This window comes from Rattus rattus, chromosome 5 (assembly GCF_011064425.1).
Source record: "Rattus rattus isolate New Zealand chromosome 5, Rrattus_CSIRO_v1, whole genome shotgun sequence".
NCBI lineage: Eukaryota > Metazoa > Chordata > Mammalia > Rodentia > Muridae > Rattus > Rattus rattus.
The window spans coordinates 107,057,869-107,083,907 of NC_046158.1; the positions used below are offsets into that span (position 1 = coordinate 107,057,869).

Below are 26,039 nucleotides of genomic sequence, written 5' to 3' on the forward strand. Positions count from 1 at the left end.
AGCTTTCTCAAAAAGAAAATGAAATTAACAGTGAAAACACAAACAACTTGAATATATTTGCTAAGCTAGTATAGATGAGATTTTTATTACTAATAAAATTTTGAACTAATACGTGACAATTTTAACTAATACAGGACTCTCTCCCTCTCCCCTTCCCCCTCCCTCTCTCTGACCCCTACGGCCTTGTGTTCTACAGAACTTATGGACCTACAGAATGAGTCCCCACCCCACCCCATCTGCATTCGTCTACTGCCTGTATTTTGCCAACTTTGTTTTTGAACAGTTTATGTGAAGACTTCTTGTGTAGCGCATTCCCTGCCAAGCAGACCATCTCTGCTTCTTTGTGAGTTTCTTCTCTGTGTCTTTTGTCTCCTTGTTCTGGGTATCGATTCCTGGAAGCTGAGGAATAAAAACATTGGCAATGGCCTCGTGTCTCCTGCTGGTGTTGATGGGCATGGTTCCAAAGCTTCAGAGCTGATTACAGTGTTTACATTTTTTGGTGAGTATCTTTGTCACACTAAAGAAATTTCCTATAATTCCTACTTTGAACCCTCAGCTCACTTACTTTCAGCCTTTCATAATCTGATGATAAAATCCTCACTGGCCACACCCCTGGGTTTGGACACTCAGATCACAGCTGACACATAATACTTTACTATGCCCAGTCCAATACATTTCACCTTTAAATCCCTGTTCAGCCTCTGAGTAATTGCAAAGTGACCATGGGGTTATCAAACATGTGAGTTTTGGATGATTTTCCAGTTGATGTTTCCTGTAACAGGCTTAGATTAAATGCAACACCATGTAATGTTGGTGAAGTATAGGTGTTCGTAAAGGCTCTTGTAACCTACGGTTTGGTTAAGTTTTAAGTTCTCTGCACGTCTTCAAAGAAAACAAGGACTATCTTCAGTTGCTAAGCTTTTCACACATACACATATACATGTAATATTTAACATATACACACAACCACATATGCACAAACATACACACAACATATATGCGTGTGCACACATGCAAATATGCACACAAAGTATGTACAAATATAAGCATATATGCAAATATACATATATATACGTGCATAAGTGCAATATACAGGCACACATATACATATATGCTTATATATACACATATACATGAACATGCATACATAGATAGTGCACATACTTATACATACTTAGATGCATGCAGATAACATACACATACTTATACACATACACAATGTTACACAATGTACACATGCATATTCATGTAGATACAAGGACATACATTGAATAATACTCCCAAATCTTTCATGTACGGACAGTGTTTTTCTTGTCTTAAAGATGATTTCTTAACTTTTGATGAAGTTAGAGGAGACAAGATTCATACCTGTGGTTCTGTCCATCGGGTTTCTGTCCATCTGTTACTCAGCCTCAGAACATCAAGGACCTGACCACTACTTTTGGCATCTGTGGTGTACAGCTCCCAGCCTTTCTGTGGTCACTTGTCTTGAGTGACATCGTCACCTTCGGCTGTCATTCATTCCGTCTCACAGTAGCTGAGTCGTGGCCATGCGCATCTGCTGCATCTGATGACAGATTTCAGAGCGTAAACCAGTTTGTGAGTGTGTGTCTTGCTAGTAAGTTATTGTTCCTGCTTCCCCAAGCCTGCTGCATACCAGTAGTGGGGAGAAGCCACTGTGCCCTGGTCTGCAATCAGCAGGGGACCATGCCCTGCACACCAAGGAGGCCACTCTCCCAAAGCAGCCAGGACTGAGAGCAGCTACATAGCTGGCACTTGATGACTGTTTTGTGAATAAAGTTCCTAACTCAAGGCCCACCCTAGTCCATTTGTCCCTTGTCATTACTAAGCACCCATCCTGTGCCTGTCCCTGGAATCACATGGAGTTGAGCTGAGGCCCTGGTGGAAGAAACTCTTCCTGCAGTGGGGAAGTTATGAGTGACTCAACTCCCTAGCCACATGATGTCAGGTGCAGTCAGAACACCCACAGAATATTTGAAAGCCTCTTGCACTAGTGGGGACCACAGTGCTCCCTGCCTTTCACCAACAGTTAGGTGACACCAATTAGTGGCTGTCTCTAGGCTAGATCAAAGCTTACCACTGTCTTACCAGGGGTAGTGTAGGTCAGACACGCCAAACCCAAGATGCAAAGTTTAAAAGGACCCATTCTCTTTCAGGTGTCAGCTCTGCCCTTGCAGGGACCTGGGAAGAGTGTTTTCTTAAACAAGGCATCCTGGATACCACTCTTTTTCTACAGTCCTGGCTCTGGTCCCCACCATTCCTACTGCCTCCCCAGCAGAGAAGTAATGTACCAAGGGAGCACCTCTTACCTTCTCTGTTGCTCGACTGTTATCAAAGTAGCCTCCCTGGTTTGTTTATGTCCATCACAAGGGAGTAAACACAATATAGATTGGGGTGCTGGGGGGAGGTCTTGAGTTTCATCTGCCTAATTCACCCATTACATCCCTCATAGGTTTGAGATGCAGTGGTTTTTAACACACTGTCAATGAGTGCCAAGGGCAAACCTCCGACAATAGGAGCTTTGCTCACACAAGGGGAACTCTGGTCTTAGCAGAGGCCCGAGGGAGGGAGGCTGGAGGGTGCTTCTGAGGTGAGGCCAGCCTGGTTGCTCATAGGGTTCCAACCTATGACTGGGGCCGGACTCAAACATTACAAGACAGTTACAACAAGACTTCCTGGTGTGTGGTGGAGTCTTTAACAAGGTGAGGACATAGGAAGTTGGCCATTCGCTTTGAGTTAAGTGAACTTGAAGCAGGGACATCTGGGCACAGTGCAGCTACAGGGGTCAGGGCTGGGAGTGCAAGCCTTCCCTTCCCCAGAGGCTTCGAATTCCCCTCCACACTCAACCCCCCCAGCCCTCCTTGTTATCTGTCTGAGGGAGGCTGTTGTTTCAGGGAAGAGATAAAAGTTAATCACAGATTGGAACTGCACGGAAAATAAGAAAATATCGATGACTTCATTCACCTGAGTACCCGCCTGGGGGAAGTGTTCAGCCTTTGCGGTGGTCAGACCAGTTCAACCAGTTCTTGTTTTTTAAAATACAGGCCTGGACTTAAACAAAGGCCTGGACCCATGAATAGGGGGCATTCATTAGCAGTTCTGAGTCACCCTGCAGACCTACTGCGCACCCTCATTTGTCTAGACAGAGCACTGCAGCCTTTCTCTGTTTATTCCTCTAGCTGTCTTTTCACTGGACACCCCCAAGGCCCTCCTCTCTCATTACAACCCTTATCTGGTCACACATCACCCTAGAGACTCCCAAACAGAAAGCCAGACCAGGAGCACACACCAGTTGCCAAACACTAGTGCCAGTGTTCAGGGCTGGACAAGTCCTCAATTCTGGCCCTCGGAGATGAACACCAGAGAACTAGTAGTTCTTGAGGGAATGCGACGAACTCCGGATAGAATTTGAGCTGAGTCTGAGTTAAAAGTGGAATGGGTTTTTATGGTTAGTACCAGAGTGTTAGGCAAATACCATGTGGCACCTGGGGACAGAGCTGGAAGCAGGATGCTAACCTCTGTTTTAAATCACCAGGCCTCCTAGGCAGGGACAGCAAAGCCTGCTCTTCTGGGAGAATCCCTTCACACACTGAAGCTGCGAGCTTATGTGGGCTGAAGCAGGTATCTTAGATGGAGGCTAAGGCAAGCCACCTAAGATATTGGGGGCTGAGAAACTGAACTGAGCCCAAAAGAAGCCGGGAAACAGAAAGAGACACACGAGATACCTAAGGTTAGTGGGATGCTTGCCTGGCACTCGGCAAGCCTTGGATTCAATCCCAACACACCGTCCAATGTGTGTGGTGGTACACACATGTAGTGACAAGACTCACAGTTCTTGGTGGCAGAGGCTACTTAGGGATTTCAAGGCCAGCCTGGGCTACATGATGTTCTGTCTCACTGAAAGGAAACAAAAAGACTAAGTGTATCCTTTTTTTTTCTTTTTAAAACAGAAACAAAATAACCACAAATTACAAATGAAGGAGATTCCTGCTTGGTAGCAGCATCGGAAAGGTCATCTCTCCACTCAGAATGTACTCTTTCTGGTCTTTTGTTAGTTAGATGCCAATATGTCCCTGTTCCTACCAGAACCTTCTATGTACTTTAATCTTCCTGGGCCTTTCATCCTTGGACTCCATCTCCTAACCTACCCTGACATCCTGACATTCATCCTTTCAATCATCCCCTTCTGGCATAGTGGTATAACTCACTTCCGTGGTGTGCTTCTGAGGATGCCCTCGGGGTAGAGACGAGCCTCGGAGAGTGCGTGGTTCCACAGGCTTCAGTGGATAAGAAGCTTTGGTGGTGGATTTTGATGGTGTCAGTATTGCTGGCAAGTGGATCTCAGGACTATTAGAGCCAGAAAGAAGATGCTCCGAGGGTCCAAGACAGAGATAGTCCAGAGAAGGCAGTGGGAGGGACCTCAGGAGAGCTAAGGAAGAAGATGCCCTCTGCGGTGAAGAGTCAAGGGGTCCACCAAAACGGTGCCTCCTTCCTAGTCTACATCAGGTTGTTGTATTTGGGAGAACAGATGAGGAGCCTGCATACAGGTACCACACATTAACTGGTACGATGGTGCCCAGGAGGACAACAGTGTCCTGGAGACCAAGGAAGAGGTGGAGGCAGGGGGAAGTGGAGGCAGGGGAGGCGGAGCCAGTGGGAGGTGGAGCCAGGGGAGGTGGAGCCAGGGGAGGTGGAGCCAGGGGGAGGTGGAGGCAGGGGAGGCGGAGCCAGTGGGAGGTGGAGCCAGGGGAGGTGGAGCCAGTGGGAGGTGGAGCCAGGGAAGGTGGAGGCAGGGGGAAGTGGAGGCGGGGGAGGCAGAGCCAGTGGGAGGTGGTGCCAGGGAAGATGGGCCCGGGGAGGCGGAGCCAGTGGGAGGGGAGGCAGGGGAGGTGGAGCCAGTGGGAGGTGGAGGCAGGGGAGGCGGAGCCAGTGGGAGGTGGAGCCAGGGGAGGTGGAGCCAGGGGAGGTGGAGTCAGAGGGAGACGGGCTGGGGAGGGGGCAGAGCTAGGGGTCTTTCCAGCTTGCTCTCATGCTAGGAAGCCATATTAACCTGTAGGGTGGTGCCCGGTAGGCCAACAATGTCTAGAAGACCAACTTGCTCTAGTAAGAGTGGGAGGAAGCTAAGGTCTTATTTTTCATTTTTGGACTTGTGAAAGCTTGTGCTGGATTCTTAATTTTGTCTCTTTCCAAATAGATAGCAGACTTTACTCCAAGTGGCTATTAAAACCAATGCCATACTGGCCTCCATTATGGGAGAGTTTTGCCAACTAAGTGTGTGATCTGGAGCTTGCTTGCATGTTCCACAAGCCAGGAGAATTCTGGGACGTTTTCTCCAGGATTCCTATGTAGGGTTGTCATAAAGGATCTCCACAGACAGTGCGTGTTCTGTCCCAAGAGCACATGTCTCTAGGGAAGCATGCTGGGGGTCAGCAAGGTGTAGTCTCAGAAGATAGGCTGGAGGGAGGTGTAGCCAGAGGAGAGGTAGGAAGGCTTGGAGAGAGGGTGAAGCCAGGGTGGGGGTGGGGAGGTCGGGCAAAGGGACTTTCCAGCTTCCTCTCATGCTAGGAAGCTTGTGGGCTGCTCCAGCAGGACCTAACACATCACAACAGCAGAGATACAAACATTCTCTACTGAGTACTACAAAAGAATAATGGGGTTCGCCACAGGTGCGTGCTGGAGGTGTGCAGTCTTCGGAGAAGCAGAGTGAATTTCTGCGAGTCCTGGCTCCATCATTGATCTCGGCTGCTGATCCCAGTCTTATAAGCATGACTGAGCTAGGGCTAGACACTGGGTGTCTGTCACATGGAAGTGTCACAGCTATTTTGATTTCCAGGGGTGAAAGAGTGTACTCTTCCAGAGGGCAAGTCTAGTTCTAATGGAATCACACTGGAAAGTTCATGCGGGCAGCAGCACAATTAGGTGGCCTGGAAGCGAAGAGAAGTCACCTAAGATTCCTGGTGCAGTTCTGTGCACAGCAAGGGTTCAGTCGAAGCCCTCTTCACAGAAATCCCCCGGCTTCTAAAGGAACCATGGTAGGGAGGGGTGGAAGTTTGCTTTTAGCTGGAGGTGAATCTGGACCATAGGGCTGTGTCATTTGGTCCCACAGTAGCATCTCCTTCCCATGGTTTGCCAGTGTCCTTCCAGTGACTGACATAGGCCTTCTCCCCTCGCCCATTGTCTGGGGAAGCCAACACAGAGCCCAGTGCTTAGAAGGGATGCTGTTTAAAATATTATATTGTATCTATAGACAGTAAATGTATGGGCGAGTGAGAAAAGAGAGGAGGAGGGGAGGAAAGAGAAAGTCAGAAGAAGGGAAAGAAGCAGAGAGAAAAGATAATAAAAAATGTTAGTGATGCCTCCTCGGTCTTCAAACTAGAGTCCCTCATTTGATTCTAGACCCTTCTAAACAGAATTTCAGTACTGATCATTCAAATAGGCATTAGCACAAGGAATAAAATGACCCTCATCCTCATGGTTCTGGAGATGTCCAAGTCCCTCCAGGCCCTAGGGGCCCTTGCATGTCTCAACTCAAATGGAGAGTCCCTTCTACTGCTCATGTGTCATTCTCCATGTATCTCCTACTAAGTTCCCTGGGACTAGGCGGGGTCTTGTACAACTGCATAGGGTCTTTGCCTCCCATGGTCGCCTTGCCCTGACTCACTGTCACCCACTGTCCTCTCTCTCTTCTATTGATAGTTCCGTGACTACCCAGCTTCTCACAAAATGGCTTCTCTGTTGGAGACTGAGTTCCCCAGGTGTGGGCAAATGAATGTGTCATTTTGCTCAAACTTAATTTGAAGGTAACTTTCTTTTACAGTTAAACCAAGCAGACGCATTCACTGGAAAGCATCCATACAATCTAGATGAAGCAAGAACCCCTTCCCTGTCCACGGGCCTTTTCTGTGGGTTGTCTGGCCAGCTACTTCCTTCATTTTTCATTTTCATTCATTGTTACTCTTGAGTTTTTACCCTTGTTGATTACTGGTATTCCTGACCGAGCCTAGATAACAACCGAGAATTTTTATTTTGTTTTGTTCTTCAGCCCAGGCTTCTCTCTAACTGTGAACCTCTTGCCTTAGTCTCCCAAACGCTAGATTACAGCTGTGCCTAACACAGAAGAGTCTATGCATGGGGCTGGCAAGAAGGCTCAGTGGCTAAGAGCACTGGTTGTTCTTCCAGAAGACCCACGCTCAATTCTCAACACCCACAGGGCAGCTCACACCGGTTTTAACTCCAACTCCAGGGGATCTGACACACAGACATACATACAGGCAAAACACCAATGCACATAAAATTAAAGGTAAATAAAGTATTAAAAAAATTTATTCATGTATTCAGATATTACACTTATGCATAAACATGACCACATGATTCTGTATGCACGTGTATGTATGATACACACTGACTTTTATGCATATACATGCATAGACAGTATGTTACAAGTGTCCTCTGCTCTGTGGCCTGTCTTGGTTTCAGTTTGTAGCTATTTCTGGTTTTAAATCAGACGTTTCACATTTTGATGAGGGCAGACTTACCACTCTTCCCCCAGCCAATCCCCTCTGGGATCTGCTTTGCTCGGGGCCCTTTCTGCTCCCACTTCAAGGTTGCAAACACATTCTCCCTTAGTTATTTTCAGCCTTAATTTTATTTATTTATTTTTTTGAGGCAGCGTTTCATGTAATCTAGGCTGGCTTCAAACCTACTGTTGGTGTATGACTGAGAATAAGCTTAGACCCTTGATCCTCCAGCCTCTGCCCAAGTGCTGGGCTTAGAGATGTGAGCACCCAGTTTACACGGTACTAGAGAGCAAACCCAGGGTTTTGTACATGCTAGACAAGGGCTTTACCAACTGAGCTGTGTGTTAGGGTCCCATACATCCTATCTTACCTACTTACAATCCCTCCTCTGTCCTGTGACCTGGCTCTGATGGGTTCCTCCTCTGTCCTGTGACCTGGCTCCGATGGGTTCCTCTTCAGGGGAATTTTGAGACTGTTATGTTTCCTTTTTATCAATTCTTGGAAACGTTTTTGTTTACCAATGTCAGCTGGTCTCCCTGATTGCCCAGGTGAGTTGTAGAGGGCCCCAGGGGTCAAAGAGGTAGCTCTTTGAGCCAAGTCCGGCATTGTCTCTTCTCAGTATTTGCTAACTAGTGGGAGAATTCTGCAGAGACAAACGTCAGAAAGACCCTTCTGAGGTTTACTCAGCTCCCTGGAAAGCCATGGTCTTGGTCTGCCCTGGTCTCGTGGAACCTCTGAGAGAGGCTGGTATCTGTGTGATTTTTCCCTGCCAAAGTTGTCCAAACAGAGGCATGCAAAGGAAGAAAAAGAAGGGGAGGGAAAACTCCCTTTCTACTATGCAAACAGACTACGGAAAACAAATACTGTCTCACATGGGTTCAGCACCTTAAAAGTTTTTGTTTTATTTTTAGTTAGGCATACAAGTATGTGTCTGTGAGTATGTATCAGATCACTTGGAACTGGAGTTTCAAGAGTTGTGAACCTTCTCTTATATGCACTACAAATAGAACTCAGGTCCTCTGCAAGAACGGTATGTATCCGCCCCCAACACCCCCTTCTCCCCCCACACCCCAGAACTGAGGACCAAACCCTGGGCCTTGTGCTTGCTAGGCAAGCACTCTACCACTGAGCCAAACCCCTAACCCCTTGTTAAATCCTCAACCCCCAGCACATACTCTTAAAGGCTGAACCACCTCTCTGGCCTCAGCTTTTGACTCTCAGAGTTCGCTCTTCCTCCTGGGCTGGTTCTCTCAGATCACACAGCATTCACTGTGGGCTACAATTGTGCAATATCCTAAGGGTCATGGACATGGAACACTGAGTTATCACAGAGAACACGGGACCCTGCGCCCTGTTGCAAACTCCTTGATGTCATCTCCCAGATTCCCCCACAGATTAAGAACAAACAACAAACAAAAACCCAAAAACCTATCTGACCACAAAAAGCAAAGTATCAGGGTTGCTTCAGAAAAGCATTTAAAATGCAAAATCCACACACTGGTTCTGGAGAGCTAGCTCCTCTTTAAACATACGAAGCGGAAATAAAAAAGCTCAATGCATCCCAATAGGGTTCTTGTAGCGTTAAAGGAGACATCGGGACCTGGACAATACAAATAAACCTTTTCTACCACATGGTTTGGACATACTATTATAGTACCAAAGGCCCAAATAAACCTTTCTTGATAAAATGTCTGCCTCCGGAATTTTGTCCTGGTGGTAGAAATCTAACTGTACAATGTCTTAGTCTGTGTTCTGCTGCTATAACTGAGTATCACCGGGTGGAGAATTTACAATTACCTATAAGTGCCTGTCAGTACCATCATAATAGCACTCAAATGTCATCTTGAGTGCAAGGTGATTTAAACCACAACAGAAAGAGCCCATCCACACCCCTGTGTTCAGAAATTCAGACAGGCACATGAGGAGAGCTTTTCAGGGTGGAAAGATTCAGAATCATTAGTGTGACTCCTGTGCGAGAGCCCCTCTCCCTTCACCCCATCTTGGTGTCTTATGTTCTCCCCAACACCCAAGGTAGCCGGATCCTAGAACAATTGTTTGCCATAGCCTGCAGAGAGTTGCCCTGCCTGTCTTGACGAGTGTGTGTGGGTTTTTGTTTTGTTTTGTTTTGTATTTTATTTCTGAGAGATTTTTGAAAATCAGGTCAGGAGACTAGAAGGGAAAAGTTCCTGGAATCCTGAGTGACTGCCAGGTTCCTTTGAGGGCTTTGGTGTCAATAGGGCCCTGAGGTTAAAGAGAGAGGTGAGCCAGGTTGGATCCATGGAGCAGACAGAGGGTGAGTACCATGTGATAGAAGGCTTCTGCAAATCCCACTGGGGTTGGAATGCCAAGTCCCCCGTCTCAGTCCACACTGACTGACACTGAACTTCACCATCACCTTCCTCTGCTACCTTAACCCAGCTTTCTGTCTCAGGCCTGGGCAGAGACATTCCTAACTCCTCCATCCCAGCTTGACCTCATTCCATTGTTCTTCCTGCCACCACACACAGAGTCTAGAGTAACCCAGACAAGGTGGCTGCTGGGCACAGGCAGGGTGGCATCCCTCACCCTGCCGAGCTGAACAAGTTAACCCTTCTTGAAGTGGCCTCATCTGCAAACCAGGTTGACAATGGCAGCTCAAAAAGTATGCTGACTGCAGGAAGTAAAATTACTCGAACTAAACATGTTGCAGAAGGCTGGAGAGATGACTCAGTGGCTAAAAATACTCATTGCTCTTGCAGAGGATCTGGGCTCAGTTCCTGGCACACTACAGGGCAGCAACCAACCATCTTTAATTTCTCCTTCTGGCCTCCATGGGCACCAGGTATATACATAGTGTGTTTCCACACACGTAGACAAGACTCTCGTGCACAGAACAAATGCATCTTTAAAAAATATTTACTAAGAGCCTTGTATGTGTGGTACCTGTAAGCATAGCAGTCAAGAGGCTGAGACAGGAAGATGGTGAGTCTGAGGCCAGCCTGGCCTATATGGTGAGATAGTGTCTTTTGAAAATGTGGGCGACGGAAGAGCCCTAGGGACTGTAAATACGATATTAAAACATTATCCCTTCTGCATAAGTTCAAGTTTATCTAGCTAGGAAAGCAAGCAAACATGGTGTTTCCCCAAGGCCGATTTCCAGGTAAGCAGGCATCAAGGGACACCTTAATAGATGAAGCGTGCTGTGCAAGCATTTCCTGAGATTGCATTCTGATTCTGTGCACATTTCCTGTCCTTAGACGGAGTGCACGCGGAGCAAAGGGGAAGTGTTGCCTTTGAGAGCCAGAGTCATTTCCAAGTAACACCCTTTCGCCTGGAGTTCACCGTTATACAAATGAGTACCACCCACCTGGCCTTGGACCTTAAATCCTGCCCAGCTTAGGTTCTTTTTGTACCAATTTTCTTAGATATGATTTTTACATCTTTCTTTCTTCCTTCTTTCCTTTCTTCATTCCTTTCTCCCTTCCTTCTCTCCCTTTCCCCTTTTTGTTCTCCATCTTCCTCCTTCTTTCCTCTCTGTCTCTCTCCTATCTACCTCTTTGTCACTCTGTCTCTCTCTCTCCTCTCTCTCTCTTTCTTCTGCTGATAGCTTTCCCTGCCTCTGGCCTTCCTACCATGCCTTGTAGCTGCACAGCCCTTATTAGGGAGGAGACATGAGTATACAGCAGCTGAGAGGCCACCCTTGAATGAACCTTGTGCTACTTACTGTCCCTGAGCAGACTAACTGTGGTCGTGTATCTCTGCACAGGCCCAGAATGTTTCCCACTTTGCGGCTGCTGTCGTCTGTTTCCTTGGGGAACTGAGTTACTGGCATACCCGCTTTATTGGAAGGATCCAGTAACAAAAGCGGCAGGTGGTCTTTCACATGTGGACTTGTTGAAATGGAGGCCATGCTGCCTGTGGTGCAAAGCCTGCACTGCGTGGTTTGAACCTTGACATTCTCATCCACAGTTCTGCAGTTTCTGTTCTCTTTAAAGAACTGCACAGAGGCTTGCAGCTGACTCCTGCCCAGGCTTAGCTCAGAGCCTGGCACCAGTGAAGGGGCAGCCAGGGCACAGGTGCCTGGCCTGGTGGTACCTGTCTCACCTAAATGCAAGTGATCCTCAACCCACTATGAGATTAGATAAAGCGATTTTAAGGTGAAAATGTTATTAGTAAAAAAAAATGCAATTTAATATCTCTAACCGAGGGAAACATCCTGGTGTAATAACCCAACACAAACAGGGTATACCTTCAACGGTTTCCCCTCGCGATTTCCTCCGCCTGGAATTGCACAAGGGTACTGTGTGGCATAGCATTAAATGAGGGGAAAGACCAAGATTAAAGCAAAATAAAACAAACAAAAACAAAAGGCTTGTCCACTCTTCTCTCTCAGTGCTGAGATCCCATCCAGCTGAACCAGCTGTGCAAGTCTCGTGCATGCTGCCACAGTCTCTGTGAACCCAAGCGTCTGTCACTTCCGTTGTGTATGTGAAGACACTGTTCCCTTGGAGTCCATCACCCCCTCCAGCTCTTAAAGTCTCTTGGCTTTTTCTTCCGCATAGATCCCTGAGTCTATGATTTGATGAAGACATCCAGCTTAGGATTGAGGGTTCCTAACTCTCTCCCCGTCTGCATCTTTCCCACTTGTGTGGGTCTCTGTTAACCCCTGTACTGCAAGGAGCAACTTCTCTGCTGGGGGCTGAGTGAGGACTGATCTATGACAGAGCAGGCTGTCACTTGAGTCCTTTTATTACTGTGTTCTTTTAGCAGAAGGATAGTAGTAGGCTTGGAGGAGTTGTGGGAGGGAAACACGATCAAAACCTATTGTATGGAAAAAAATAATAAAACGTGAAAAAAGATCATAGAGGGTATATGGGAGGGTTTAGCGGGAGGAAGGAGAAAGAGAAATGGTGTAATTATACTATAATCTTATATAATTAAGGAAATAACAAAGATATGTAACAAAGAAAAGGAATCCAAGCTCTTCAGTTGAAACCCCGGGCTTTGGTGACTATCAGTACAGGCCAAGATGGGTCTTGGAAAATATTCTGCAAGATCAGAGCCCCTTTCAAGCTTGAAAAAGTGTTGCTATAAAACTGAAGTGAAAATGGTTCGCTGGGGTGAGGCTGGAGTTTGAGCAGAGTCTCCTCAGCAGAGTTTCCTCACAGAGGCTACAGTGGGCGGTGGGTAATGGGGCAATGGTGTATCTAAGCGCCCTCGGAGCCATCAGAGAAACCTGGGCCATCAGTTGTCACTTCCTGGGTTCTCATGGTTATACGGAGACCTTTGCAGGAGCAGTCTGGAGGTTGTCAGGCAGGCCTTACACTTGTCCATGTTTCCCATCATGCTCCAGGAGTCCAGGCTGCAGTCTCCCAGAGTGTTTGTCCTTCTGCAGAGAAGATGCCTCCAGGGTGTGAAGGATTCTAACTGGGACTCCACTGCCAGTAAACTCCATGTTGTGAGGGCGTGTTGGTCTATCTCCCAGAACCACCCTTGTCTCTGGAAGTCTTTGTCCAAAACGAGATACAGTGTTATGCCACGAACATCCATGGTTGTAGAGCTGAGCCCAGTGAAAGAACCACGGGGCTATCACTATGGCTCAGCTAGCGGAGGTGCTTGCTGCAAAAACAATCTGTGTGATCCCGGAAACCCACAAGGTGGAAGGAGAAAACCAACTCCTGAGACATGTCTTCACTCAGTCCACCTCAAATCAATGTTCCAAAGAAGCATCAGTGGTGCCACTGCAGCTCTCGTGGTGCGCCCGTCCTCCTAGACTGCCCTCCCCCACGACACGCACACACACACACACACACACACACACACACAATGTAAATGTAAACACACACAGAATGTGTGAAGGAGACAGGGCCAAGGGAAGGAGAATAGGTTTCGAGGTCTGAACCATGGACAAGATGGATGCTTTCATGGAGGGGACCCAGGAGGGCTGCCATGCGTCTTACACTTTATTAAGAACCTAAAATTCTAACCCTGTATTTATGGGGGCTGGGAGGATGGCTTCCTGGGTAAAGTGCTTGCTTACTTTGAAAGCATGAGGACCTGAGTTCAATCTCCAGAACCCGCAAAGGCTGGGCATGGTAGCACTTGCCTGCAAACCCCCACAGGGAAAAAGAGAGAGAGAGAGAGAGAGAGAGAGAGAGAGAGAGAGAGAGAGAGAGAGAGAGATCCGGGGTGGGCTGGCCAGCCTGTCTAGACCAATTGGGGAGCTCCAGGCCAATAAGAGCTATCTCTAAGAAGGGGGAGAGCATTGTGATGATAACATCTGAGGTTGTCCTCTGGCCTAACATACACAAACACACATGTCCAAATATAACCACACACACATGCATATGCTTGCACACGCACACAGACCTGTATGTAACAGACAAAAGACAGCTCCAGGTTGACTGTGGCTTCCCTAAGCTTCTAGCCCGTGATTTCTGAAAATGTCTAGAATAATTTTGCTGCAAGCAGAATATTGCTGATGTCAGGCACTCTAGCAATGCTCTGTGCCCCCATACCACCCTGCCCAGCCGGGGGCGGGGGGAGGGTGGAATTGGCTACCACAGGACCCAGCATTTCAGAACTACCTCCAGCTATAAGCTGGCCAGCACATCATAGCAAAGGACTCAGTACTCAGCTTCGGGGCTTTTTTTCCTGAGCGAACACAGACTTCCTCTCAACAGCCCAGTCCTTAGCAAGAAGCAGTGTGAAGATGAAGCACTGCAGAAAGGCATTGGGTAGACAGTGAAGCCATAGCTTCCTAGGGTGGTGTGGAGGGGGAAGGAAGGAGAAGATGGAGGTGGGTTGTAGCAGGAACGGCAGGGCTGCCTCTTTGTAAACTTTGGGGGCCATGCAGCTGCAAAAGCATCTCCTGCAGGAGGACCTAATTGAGGACTGCCGGACAGTGCAAGGATTGCTGGTGCAAATAATGCCAGCCAATCGGGAACTGCGGTTTAGAATACTTTCTTGCAACCAATGGGGGAGTAGGTGGAGGGCGTTAAAGGAGCTCACAGCGGTGCTCAGATGAGCTTGCTGCAGCGTTTCTCACCTGCTCCAGGAGTCTGTCTCCTTGACTCTGTGCCAACTCGCCCACAGCCCCCAAGGGCAGGTAGAGTTGGGTGGAGAGCTGTGCAGGACAAAGGCAGCACTGAGCAAATTCATCTTCACCAATCCATCCCAATCCATGCTTTCCAGTCATCGAATCCAACATCGGTCCCCAACATACCAGTGGTCCGGAATCCCCAGCAATACCCAGGAAAGGTGGCTGAGCCTCAAGGGAGTGACTTTAGCTGAGCCAAGGAAGCAATTGATCTAGAGTACCAGGAATCCATCTCTCTCAAAGGCATATAGAGTTCCCTTTCTGTTAGATTCTTCATCACTGTGGGGAATACCCAATATAAACAATTAAAGGGAGGGAAAATTGATTCTGGTTCATGGTGTTAGCCCATTGTCCTCTGACTCTGGGCCCACAGTGAGGTGAGCATGCAGCACGGGCTGCTCACCTGATGCAGACAGGAAGCAACGTTTTCATTCTACCGTGAATCCACGAGTGGATAAGGCCACTGGTTGTATCAGATCCCTCAGGACGTTCTTCAGCTGCCAATCAAGCTCTGAATAAAGAGGATGGGAGTGGGAGGAGCGGCATTCCTATTCTAACCATATCACCTCACCTCCCACATCTAACTGTTCAACCCTTCATTCATTTGAGGGAGGTTTAGAGAGAAGTCAGCCTCTCAAAGAACTGTCACCCACACAGACTGCAGCCATGGGTTCCGGAAGCCTGAAAACCTCTGTGGCAGCTGATCCCAAACTGCTAGGACTTGATAAATAGCTAACAGTGTACCTAGTCTGTGTGTCCACTTCCGACTTGGGAACAGCAGCAGAAATGTCCCCCTGACCAGTTGCCCAGGACCCCTGCTTCCTGTTAGCTGTCTCCAGCTATCCCTGCTAACAGCTCCCAATCAGGACAGCCCTGGGCTGTATGCGCTTCCCACCAACAGCTTTCCTGATACACTTTTTCCTGTCTTTGAGTCCTGCCAAACTCAAGGGACATCTGCCAATTGCCTTTCTGCAGCAGCAAACTTCAAGTGAATATCGTTCGCTTTTCTTTCCCCTTTTGTTTACTTTCACGATTCTCGTACACGCACAGACAATTTGATTGGGAGCCCCGGGCAGACAACAATGGCCAGTGTGGTTGATTACAGGTCGCCTGTACTCCACGCATGAATGCCCCAGAACAGTGTTGGAGAAGAACAGGACTCCTGAGTGATGACTGAGCCCTACTCTGTCCCAGAAGAAAGGTAAAGAAGCCCAAGGCATGTCTGAAATCATTATGTTTTGACTTAAAAAAAAAAAAAAAAAACTTCATTAGCCTGGGGACAATGGGACTATTGTCTGGTGATGGACAAAAGAAAGTTCTGGAAACTTGGACAAGATGCAGCTGAACCACCTGAATGCCTGGGCACAGATTTTCTACAGGCTGATGCCCAGCAGTGAAGAGGGCAGAGCCAAGAGCCATCCGTGGGTGGCAGCGACCAGCTGGGCACCAAGTTGCCAAACCACCCTCTTGCCAGAGAGATTCAGACGTTTGTAGCAGGCTAGGCCCACGCCATGGGCCAAATCTGTGATCTGCGGCGATAATTCAGATTCAACTCTCCTCAGTCACTGGGCCAACCTTAAACTCAGCTAAGAGATGTGCTTTGAGTCTGGGACAGACCCGCCTTTCTACTATAAAAACAAAGCGGTGTCACACACGGAAGCTTAAAACCCCATTATACCTATATTTTGCCTGGAGACGCTATTAGAAATCAAAGGAATGGGACTCTGATACTTATTAAAACGAGCAATTAGGGTAGCTCGGAATTTGTTCCTGGCTCCCTCTCATGCTAGTTTCTGATATTTTAAAAACTTGAAGGGAAGAATTCGGGTCTCTCTCCAGACACGACTCCACAAAGTCAGTCTCCTCGGAGCTTGGCAAACACAGGGGGAAGGTGAGGGAGACGCGCCGAGCCTCCCTCCCAGGCCTGGCGCAGACCCAGGGACTAGGAAAAGAAGGTGCTAAATTATCTTTGTTCTGCTTTAAGAATGCCTGCCAATTACATGAACTAAGGTCCCGATTCCGCTCCTGTTAATTAGGCTGACATCGCAGAATTTACTAGAAGAAAAGCAGTCTGGAAATCGGCTCTCTTGTCTTGATGGCTTCTGTGTCGGCACGTGACCATCAGTTACCATGGTGACTATCAGTCGCAAGTGGATTGTCCACAAGTTGAACTTGCATCTGACAAGTCAAATTTGTCAGTTTGGGGAAAAGTGAAAAAGGTTTAGTTTTTTTTTTTCCTTCTGACTCAGAACCACTGTTCACTTTTTAGCTAGGCAGGCCTTCTCCATGCCACGGTCCTGAGGTGCTCTTATCCCCTCAGGGGATCAGTGGCATTTGTGAGAAATATGCTCGCCAGCACTGATGGCCTTCCATCAGAATAAAATATTTGAGGATAAAATAATACACGGCTGTGATTCAAACACAGACCTAATAATGGGGTGCACACCACAGACTTCGCCTCTTCTGTGCTGAGAGAATAAACTGACAGAGTCTGGGCTTTCCCTCTAAACAGGATTTAATTTCTTTCTTTGTCATGGACTGTACTCATGATCGTGGGGTGCGGATAGTTTTCCAGGCTGCACTTTGTACCTTAACAGGTAATGATGCTCGATTTATTGGATTTAAAATATTTTTTTTTTTAAAAAAAGCATTTAATAAAGACTACTCCAACAAGTCAAGGGAAGCTGGGCCTGGGAATCCCTGAGAGAGACAAGAAGGCCAAGCACCTGCTCTGGTGCGGGTCACCATCATGGCTGTGATGACAGAGTGGGGATAGAAGAGCCTTCTGAGCTGCACTCCTGTGCCCCAGCACAACAGCTGGCCTCTCCTTTGGCTAAGGTCAGAACTAGAGCCAAGGTTATCAACAAGTGTCTCACCTTAAGAAGATGACCTCTTTGCTGAAGGAGGTTTGAACCCCTGGCTTGGTATGCAGGCACAACTGCTCTCAGTAGGCAGATGTCTTTCATTTTAGAGTTCCTATGAATCTTAAGTGCCCCCAAAGGTAGGTGGAGTGGGACCTCTCTCTCAGGCTCAGGTCAGAAACCTTGGACTTGTCCCCACCCTAAAGGCGTAAGCTAAAATTGGCCTGCCTCTCTATCTCCACTGAAATCAGGAGAGAGCTCTTCTGGGCCTTTAGGGTCTGTTGAATTAGTGAAATAAGAACCATGTCTTAGACCCCAATTTCAGGTCTGTCTCAAGGGGACAGCTGTGTATGGAAGCACCCTCTGATGGCCACAGTCCAGTTCGTGTTGGGAAAGAGCCCCTGGCTGCCTGCTCGGAGGCTGTCACAGATGCACTGTCTCCTGTCTCCCACCATCCGGCTTAGACACGCTTTTACAAAGGGATCCAAAAGCACAAGACAGGTTCCCCACACATGTGCAGAGTAGCTGAGGTCTGAGCCAGGCCTAGGCCCAAGGCACACACATGCTTGGGAGAGGTGCCTGGTGTCCAGTGCCATGCCTCTGGCCATCCCCAGACAGGCACTGCAGGCTCATGTGCACATAGCAGTGCACAGACACACAGCACACATATAACTAGAAAGTAAACTATAAGTGAGATTTTAGCATACTCTGAGTGTGAAGGAGATTATGAGTACATACATCCAGCTCACTTATAACTCTGCTAGACACAGTCAATTTCTCTCTTTTTTTTTTTTTCTTTTTTTCGGAGCTGGGGACCGAACCCAGGGCCTTGCGCTAGGCAAGTGCTCTACTAGGCAAGTGCTCTACCGCTGAGCTAAATCCTCAACCCCTCAATTTCTCTTAAATGATGCTGTTGGTCTGTTCCTTCCTCCCCTGCCCTCTTCTTTTTCCTCCTCGCCAACAGCACCCAGTATCTAGTCTCCTTCTTGCATTGGGATGGAGAGTCTAACAGAGCAAGCATCCATCAAGAGATGGTTTCCAATGTATCGTGGGGAAAGGGAGGCACATGGTATAACTCTGTGGTTGACATGGTGGCTGTGAATGGTGGGAATGTTCTAGAAGGCAACTTAAAGGATGCCCACTCAACCAGGGCTGTGAGTCTCCCTCAGCCTAGACTCATATGATATAAAGACACACACCCCGCCAAGTGTCATCGAGGTCCACCATTTCTCACTGAGTGTTTTACAACCCTGACATTGGTATGGGCTTGGGAGATTAGGGTGGAGTCCTTCCTCTCAGGACTCCTAGGGAAGAGATGGAGACTCAAGCCAAAACTGTACAAGGTCAAACTTAGCAAGACAACCAGGAAAAGGGATGAGGTGTGGAGGAGAGGGAGAGGGAGGTGCTAGGGGAGGGGAAGGACACCAGTATGGTTTTAGGACAGGCATCCTGGGTGGAGTCTCAGTAACTCCAAATCACAAAACCATGTAGTTGAATAGTGACTTCCAGGCTCTAGGGAAATGGGAATGGGTTATTTGGACGAGGCAAAGTGTTCAAACCAAGTGCATTTAAAACCAGTCTTTCAAACACTCTTTAGGATGATCCAGAGGCCCTGAGACATGGGCCCAATGAGCTTCAGGCTGCATGTAGACAGGGAAGTTCTGTGACCTTGTGAGTTCAGGGCGCTGGGTGTAAGGAGATTCAGATATGGTGAATACACATCCGCAGACTGCGGGTAATCACTAAGCTGTTCCCTGAGGTAACCTTCAGCTGGTGGAGAAAGATCACACTTGTCCTTCGAGAGGAGGAAACAGACAGAGGAAGACCCTAAGGCAAGATGGCACTTGGGCTGTCTTCTGTAAAATGTGTCCCATCACAACCGTCTCCTCCTACACTACCCTGGTCCAAGCTGCCATCCTTGGCCTCCATGAACTCTAGTAACTCTACCTAGCCCGACAGAGCGCCCTCTGCCTCCACTTGCCGCCTCAATTGGCATTCGTGGCACCAGAAAGGAAACTTAGAAGAAATTAAGCACAAATACCATTGAACCCGTGTCCCAAACAGTTGTACTGTTCATCTCTGTGCTGCTGACAGTGGCCCACATGAAAGCAGTATCATTATCCACAGACATAGGCAAGGAACAGAGTATTGCCCAGCAGTGTAGAGGAGGAGGAATCTACCACAGCCGACTTGGATAGGCCCAGAGGACACAGAGCTGAGTAAAATTAGTCTCAGGACTGATACCACATGGCACTGCTTAGATAAAGAATATGATGTCGACTCTTGGGCAGTAGAAAAATGGTTTCCAGGTAGAGAGGCAACTAAGAGGTGCTAATGAAGAGGCCTTGTGCTTCCTTACAAGTTCAAGGAGCTCTGGAGGTCTTAGCCCAGCACAGCCTACATGGATAAGGATAGAGCTTGTATTCAATGCTTCTTACCACAGCGGGATAAAATGCTTTAAAACACTTAAGGGCAAAGAAGTAAACTTTTATCCAGAAAGAATAGGGATTTGGGGTGAGGAACCTTTCTGTTTTGAAACAGAGGAAGGAGAAGCAGGAGGGCCATTGGAGTGGCCGTTGTAGACGTGGGTAGGAAGGCAGATACATGAGCAGCCTGAGCTTGCTTCCTGGTCAGGTGAACGCAGATTTGGTCTGTTTTTTGTTGTTGTTGTTGTTGTTGTTTGTTTGTTTGTTTTCTTTGCTTTACTTTGTGGTGTGTGTGTGTGTGTGTGTGTGTGTGTGTATGGGAGACAGAGAGGGGGAGAGGGGGGAGGGGGAGGGGGAGGAGAGGAGAGAGGGGAGAGAGAGAGAGAGAGAGAGAGAGAGAGAGAGAGAGAGAGAGAGAGAAATTATAAGGATTTGGCTTCTGTGACATTGGAGGTTGACAAGGCCCCAGGACAGAGCCTTTAGAGTCCCATGGGAGCTGCAGATAGAAGTTCCAGTGCAGGCCAGCAGGTCCAGAGCCAAGAAGAGCCTGTGATGTCTCAGTTTGAGTCTGGAGGCAGGAAAAGGGCAACATCCCAGCTAGAAGGTATTTAATAGGAAGAACCCCCCTGTGACTCCTGGCCTGACTTCTTTTGCCCAGCTGTCAGGGTATAGCTCACCCATCCACTTGGGGAAGGGGAACTGTGCTCCATCCAGAAATAGTCCACTCAGTGCAACGTTCTCCGACAGCCAATCTAGTTGAATGTAAAACCTAACCACCACGGCCCTTAAATTAGCTGAATTCCTCTCTACAGGAGTAGGTCCTAGAGGCAGAGTGGCTAGCTGCTGTCTGCTTGGAGTGGGTCTCCAGTCTCTTTCTTGGGGCTCTGACCATCACAAGACCCCCACCCCAGTTTATGCTCCTCCTTGAATCTTGATCCAGTGCAGCCCTTTTCTCTTAATGAGTTTGGGCCAAGTTTTACTGTCCACCCTGCCATTGGGTTCCCATGAGTCTCACTGCCCTCCTTTAAGCCCTCTGTCCTTGCAAGACTCTCCCTGGATCTCTTCCATATTTTGCTAAGCTGGGTCATTGCCAGAGAACAGGCCTTCTACAATCTTATCTGCCTGGTAATTGCCTTACAATTACCAACCTGAAAATGCACGAAAGTGGGTACACACATGTCTATGCCCAGTGATCTATATATAAAAGCAAAGCCGGAATACCTCTTAGACCCTCCAGGGCCAGTTGGCAATACTTTGACAGAGTTAAATGACCTACAGGGTACAGTCTGCAGAACGTGTCAGCCATTGGGTGTATAGCTTTAGTAGCAATTCTAGTCACAAGGCCTCACCTCTGGTCACTGACTTGGGTACTTGCAGCCCAGCTACCTCTGGCTGGAGAATGGGCCTGGAGCCACCTCCCTGGAGGCGCTTTCCTATCTCCAGAAGAGACAGGTACATAAAGGGGGAAAGCAAAGCCAAGGAGGTGCTATGACGAGACCTCTTTGGAGTGGCTATACCAAGGAAGTCACAGATATGCACAGTGGGATGACTTAAGGGTGAGGGAGAAAGGGGAGAGAGGGAAGAGAGGGAGAGAGAGAGAGAGAGAAAGAGAGAGAGAGAGAGAGAGAGAGAGAGAGAGAGAGAGAGGAAGAGAGAGGAAGAGAGAGAGGAGGAGAGGGAGAAGGAAGAAAAGAGAGAGAAGGAAGGAGAGGGAAAGAGGTAGGGAAGGGGAAAGGGAGAGGATGAATTTATTCTATTTGAAGGATGGAGCCAAGAAGCAGCCCAGGTCTGTGATGCCCAAGTTCAGGCTTTGCAGTGGGCCATACCCTGGGGCCCTACATCTAGAGAACTGAATGGTCTGTGTCAGAGAGCACTGGTGCCCTCTTAAAGACACTGCCACCCCCCAGCAGCAGCAGCTCAGCGAGAATGCCTGACGGAGCCAGAATCTAGATTCTCAGCCAAGGAGTCACCCCATCTTCAACTTGGGCTCAGCATTTGTTTCTGTCCTCATTAACCAGGTAGGGAGGGTGGAGGCTGGGGAAAGCTGCCTTGTGACAGTGGCCCCAGCTGAGAGGACTTGAGGAATGGACAGAAGGATGAGCTGCAGGAGTTCAGGCAAGGGTTGTCCCAGATGCACAGGGGATGGAGGGCTACTTATGCTCTGAGAGTGACATGATATGTGCAAAAGACCTCAGCAACACAGACCCTTGCATGACCCAGTAGCTTGAGAAAAACCACGTCTTACAGAACAGAGCTGTGTCCATCTACCTCCATACTAGCATGTTGCCTTCTCCCCCCTCTCTCTCCTTCCCTCCCTCTCCCTCTCCACCACCCTTCCTCCCCTCCTTCCATCTTTCTTTATACGTTTATTTTGTACACAGGATCTTGGAGCATGACGGGCTTGTTTTGAGAAAGTAAGCAGCAAACACAAGTCCAGCTGTGAGAGGAAAGAGCAATATGGCCCCCTCAGCCAGAGCCTCAGGAAAAGCTACAGTGACACAGCCCATCAGAGACTGGCCCCAGCCTCCCGCTGATGACCTCATTACTCCACGTCTGGGAACTGCGCCAAGAGGCAGCCCCAGCTTGCCAGAACATTGACTCCTGCAGAGGGCCTCAGGCTCTGAGGCCCCGCGGGACCTACCAAGTCCAGCGCCTCCTGAGACGCCTGCCATCTCCCTCCCACACTGGCTAGTCACCCATCCTCATCGCTCAAGCTAGGAGGGTAGGGAGCAAGGGGATCCCACACACAGGCATCCAGAGTACCATGTTGAGAAACAAGGAGTGGGTCCCTCAGCTACAACGGCACACATGCAGGTTCTCCAATAAGGGGTCTGATGAGGCATTCACAGTAGTCTCTCCACAGTGCTCACGAGGGAAGGCACAGTAGAGAAGGATTCTCATGGTGGGGGTAAAGGATAAGTTGCTCTCAACAGAAATAATGAGACCAATTTCTCCTCCAAACACTCACTGAACACTCATAGCAGGCACCATCCGCCACCTATGATCCCGTTAGGCGTGTGTACACAAACGCTTCTGTGGCGTGTCTCTAGGTCTCGTGTGGCCCTCAATAGAGAAGAACAAATTACAACCATGGAGCTAACCCAATAGAGGAAGAAACGTGGCACTGGCCTGTGGGAGGCCAGGACCACATGGCAGCATGGGCTAAACCCCTGATTGGCACCAGGGTCCCACCTTCTCCCACTACTTGGCATTCATCATTCATTGGTTCTCGCTGGGAGCCGTCCCCGGGATAGTCATCTTCCCAAATGATTCCTGTCCTCACCGGCACAGGCACCCAGTTCATGTTCCTCTGTCTCTGCCAGCACAATCTGGTGCCTGATATAACTTTCCGTCACACTGGATGGCTTAGAAATAACTACTCTATTCTTGGGACTAGCGTGTCTCCCTTTCCTGTCGCTATGACTTTAATGGAGCATTGTGTGATAACTCGATACACAAATAAAACATATAAAGAAGATGTCAGGGAGCTTGGCTCTTCTATTTCAAAACCTTCTCAAGTTTATGTTGATTAACATGTAACATTTGAACATGTTATGGGGTAGATCGTGGTACATCATAATTCTTGGATGCCCTGGAACATTCTATGTAGATCAGGCCGGCCCAGAACTCACAGAGAATCTGACTGCTTCTGTCTCCAGAATACTGGGATTAGAGGAGTGTTCTGCCATGCAAATCTCACCTGAGCATGCCCTGCTTTCTCTTTCCTGAGGAGACTCAGTCCAAATTCCCGTCTCATTTGAAACAAATCTGCATTGTGCTAAGAACTGGAATGTTCAAGAAATATTTCTCATGTACACATATGCTCACTTACACAGATACTCACACATTCACACACATACTCAGACGTACATACTCACACACATTCACACACATCCACACACACACCATACATACACACATACTCACCATATACATTCACACACACCATATACACACCACATACATCATACACACACACTCACATACATTCACGCACACACCATACACACAACACACACATCACACACACTCATATACATTCACACATACACCACATACACCACATATACACACACTCACACATTTACACACAAACACACACACAACACACACACACATATACAAGTTCACTCCCTCTTCTTTTCATGAGACAATTCGTACTGCACATAAATTCTTTTGCAGGATTGTGACTAGGTGGTCCTTTGACCTTAGATCTCCAGGACAGGAGCTGAAAGGCTACATGTCCAAGAATAGGTACTGGGTACCATGTTTCACAGCCCCTGTTGAACTCTAAGTCACCAACACACCAGATTCTTCCTTTGTGGTCACCAAGCTTGGGTTTGATCCCATTCTGGGTAGTCCTGGCCAACATAGCACTTCATAGAGAGAAGGCCTAGGCCCTATCTAAAATTTTCTGTCTTCCTCTCCTTCTCTAACCAGTGCTTCGTTCTCACACAGGTTGCCTTCCCTGAACCCCCTCACTTTATCATTGCTTCCATTCCCCGTGAAATATATTCCATATACACAAGGATTCTCAAACAAAGCTACAACAGCAAAACCTTAAGAAGGCAAATACCCTTCTTATTGGGAAAATACTTATTACAAAATAGAATTTTTCCTAAGAAGGAAGGAAGGGAATGTTCAATGAGTCCCTACTGTGTGCACAGTGTCTTTGACCTCTCCTAGCGCGACAAAGTGCCTCTGAGACCCTGCAGTGTGCGTTTCTTGCAAGTTCTCTGATGTCAGTTAAGCCTCGGAGAAGAAAGGATCACTTACCTCTGTTCCCCTCACTTTTGTGTCCCAAAGGAAGCCTAGACCTCCATGAGCTATGTCAGCCTGCTGGGCCAGGTTCCTCTGGGGCCACCAGTCGGAGAGGAGCAGGGTCTAGCTGAGTCTTCATTGCCAACTCAGCACAGAGCTGGTGCACTGTCCTTGCCCTCACTGATAAGGCTTCGATGGGGGATGGAATTAAGTCAGGGCATGAGGCTAAATGGAAGAAAGCCCTTTAGAAAATGAAATCCACCGAAGGAATATATATACATATATATATGTGTGTGTATATATATACATATATGTGTGTGTGTATGTATGTATGTATGTATGTATGTATGTATGTATGTATGTATATTCCACCAAGCATTCTCACTTGCTCCCCCAACACTAACTAAACAACCTATCATGTGAAACACTCTCACCTGCTTTTTCCTGAGACAGGGTCCAAACCTTGATACGCTAAGGTGACTAATTCTCACATCCTCCTCCAAACTACAGGGTCTATGAAATGCCAGGGACAGCTGACCTCCAGGTTAGCAGGACCCACCACCACCTTATAAATACTTAAGGAGCTCTAAAAGCAAGCTTGTGAAGTCGAACCTCTCTCCTTGAATTGGTCAGGGGCAGCCACAGTGGAGAAAGGATGATCCAGACGTGTGATGTGTAGCCTTTTGCAGGGATCCAGACACTGCCTCCAGGACAAAGTTCTCCTCTGGTGGCTAATGTGGCACAGATGAAATAGCACCAGATGGTAAATATTGACAGCTCCAACACTTGGTGAAATTATTTAGGTACTTAGCAAATAAAGAGAGCACATCGGCTCCTTCCCCAGGTTCTGGTTTAGAGCACAGAATAGAAGAAAATGCAGAAGCGGGCTCTAGCCTCAGTGAGAGTTAGCATTTCCTAGGGTGGAAGAAAAATCAGATGGGAAGGTGGGGGTGGGGTGGGGCAGGGTGCTTGTAGGTGGTGGGGACAGGGGAATGGACAGACTAGAAAGTGAAATTGGATTTTTTTTTCTTAAAAAAAAAAAAAAAGATCGATGAAGTAACCAAGCTATTAAAATGGAAAATAAGTCTGATGTCATTCTGAAAAATAAAAGCGTTGAGTCACCTGCAGAGCCACTTAATTAGGCCCGGAAAGGAACAAGAGAGCTTGAGTAATTTTCCCCACCAATGTCAGTATTTCAAAATGAGCGAGGCGTCAGGCCTCTTCTCATCGGAGAGTTACATCAGTGCCTTTACCCTGGGGACGGCCTGAGATGTTAGAAGTCGGTGAAGAACAAAAAGGAATGCATTAGGAATGATCCTGACTGCACTGGAGCAGGGGGCGCTTCCACTTCAGATCCCTGGGACGCCTTAGAACA

At 48.0% G+C, this 26,039-nt stretch overlaps 1 protein-coding gene across 1 annotated transcript in view; it reads left to right on the forward strand.

Annotated features, from left to right (window-relative positions):
• Positions 1-22,395, forward strand: part of Bcl2l11 (BCL2 like 11) — a 161,692-nt gene extending 139,297 nt beyond the window's left edge. Inside the window, exon 4 of the mRNA XM_032904177.1 lies at positions 22,285-22,395. Within this exon, the coding sequence (XP_032760068.1) occupies positions 22,285-22,299 (15 nt within the window). The 3' untranslated portion in view covers positions 22,300-22,395. The remainder of the gene's footprint in view (positions 1-22,284) is intronic.
• The last annotated feature ends 3,644 nt before the right edge of the window (positions 22,396-26,039 follow it).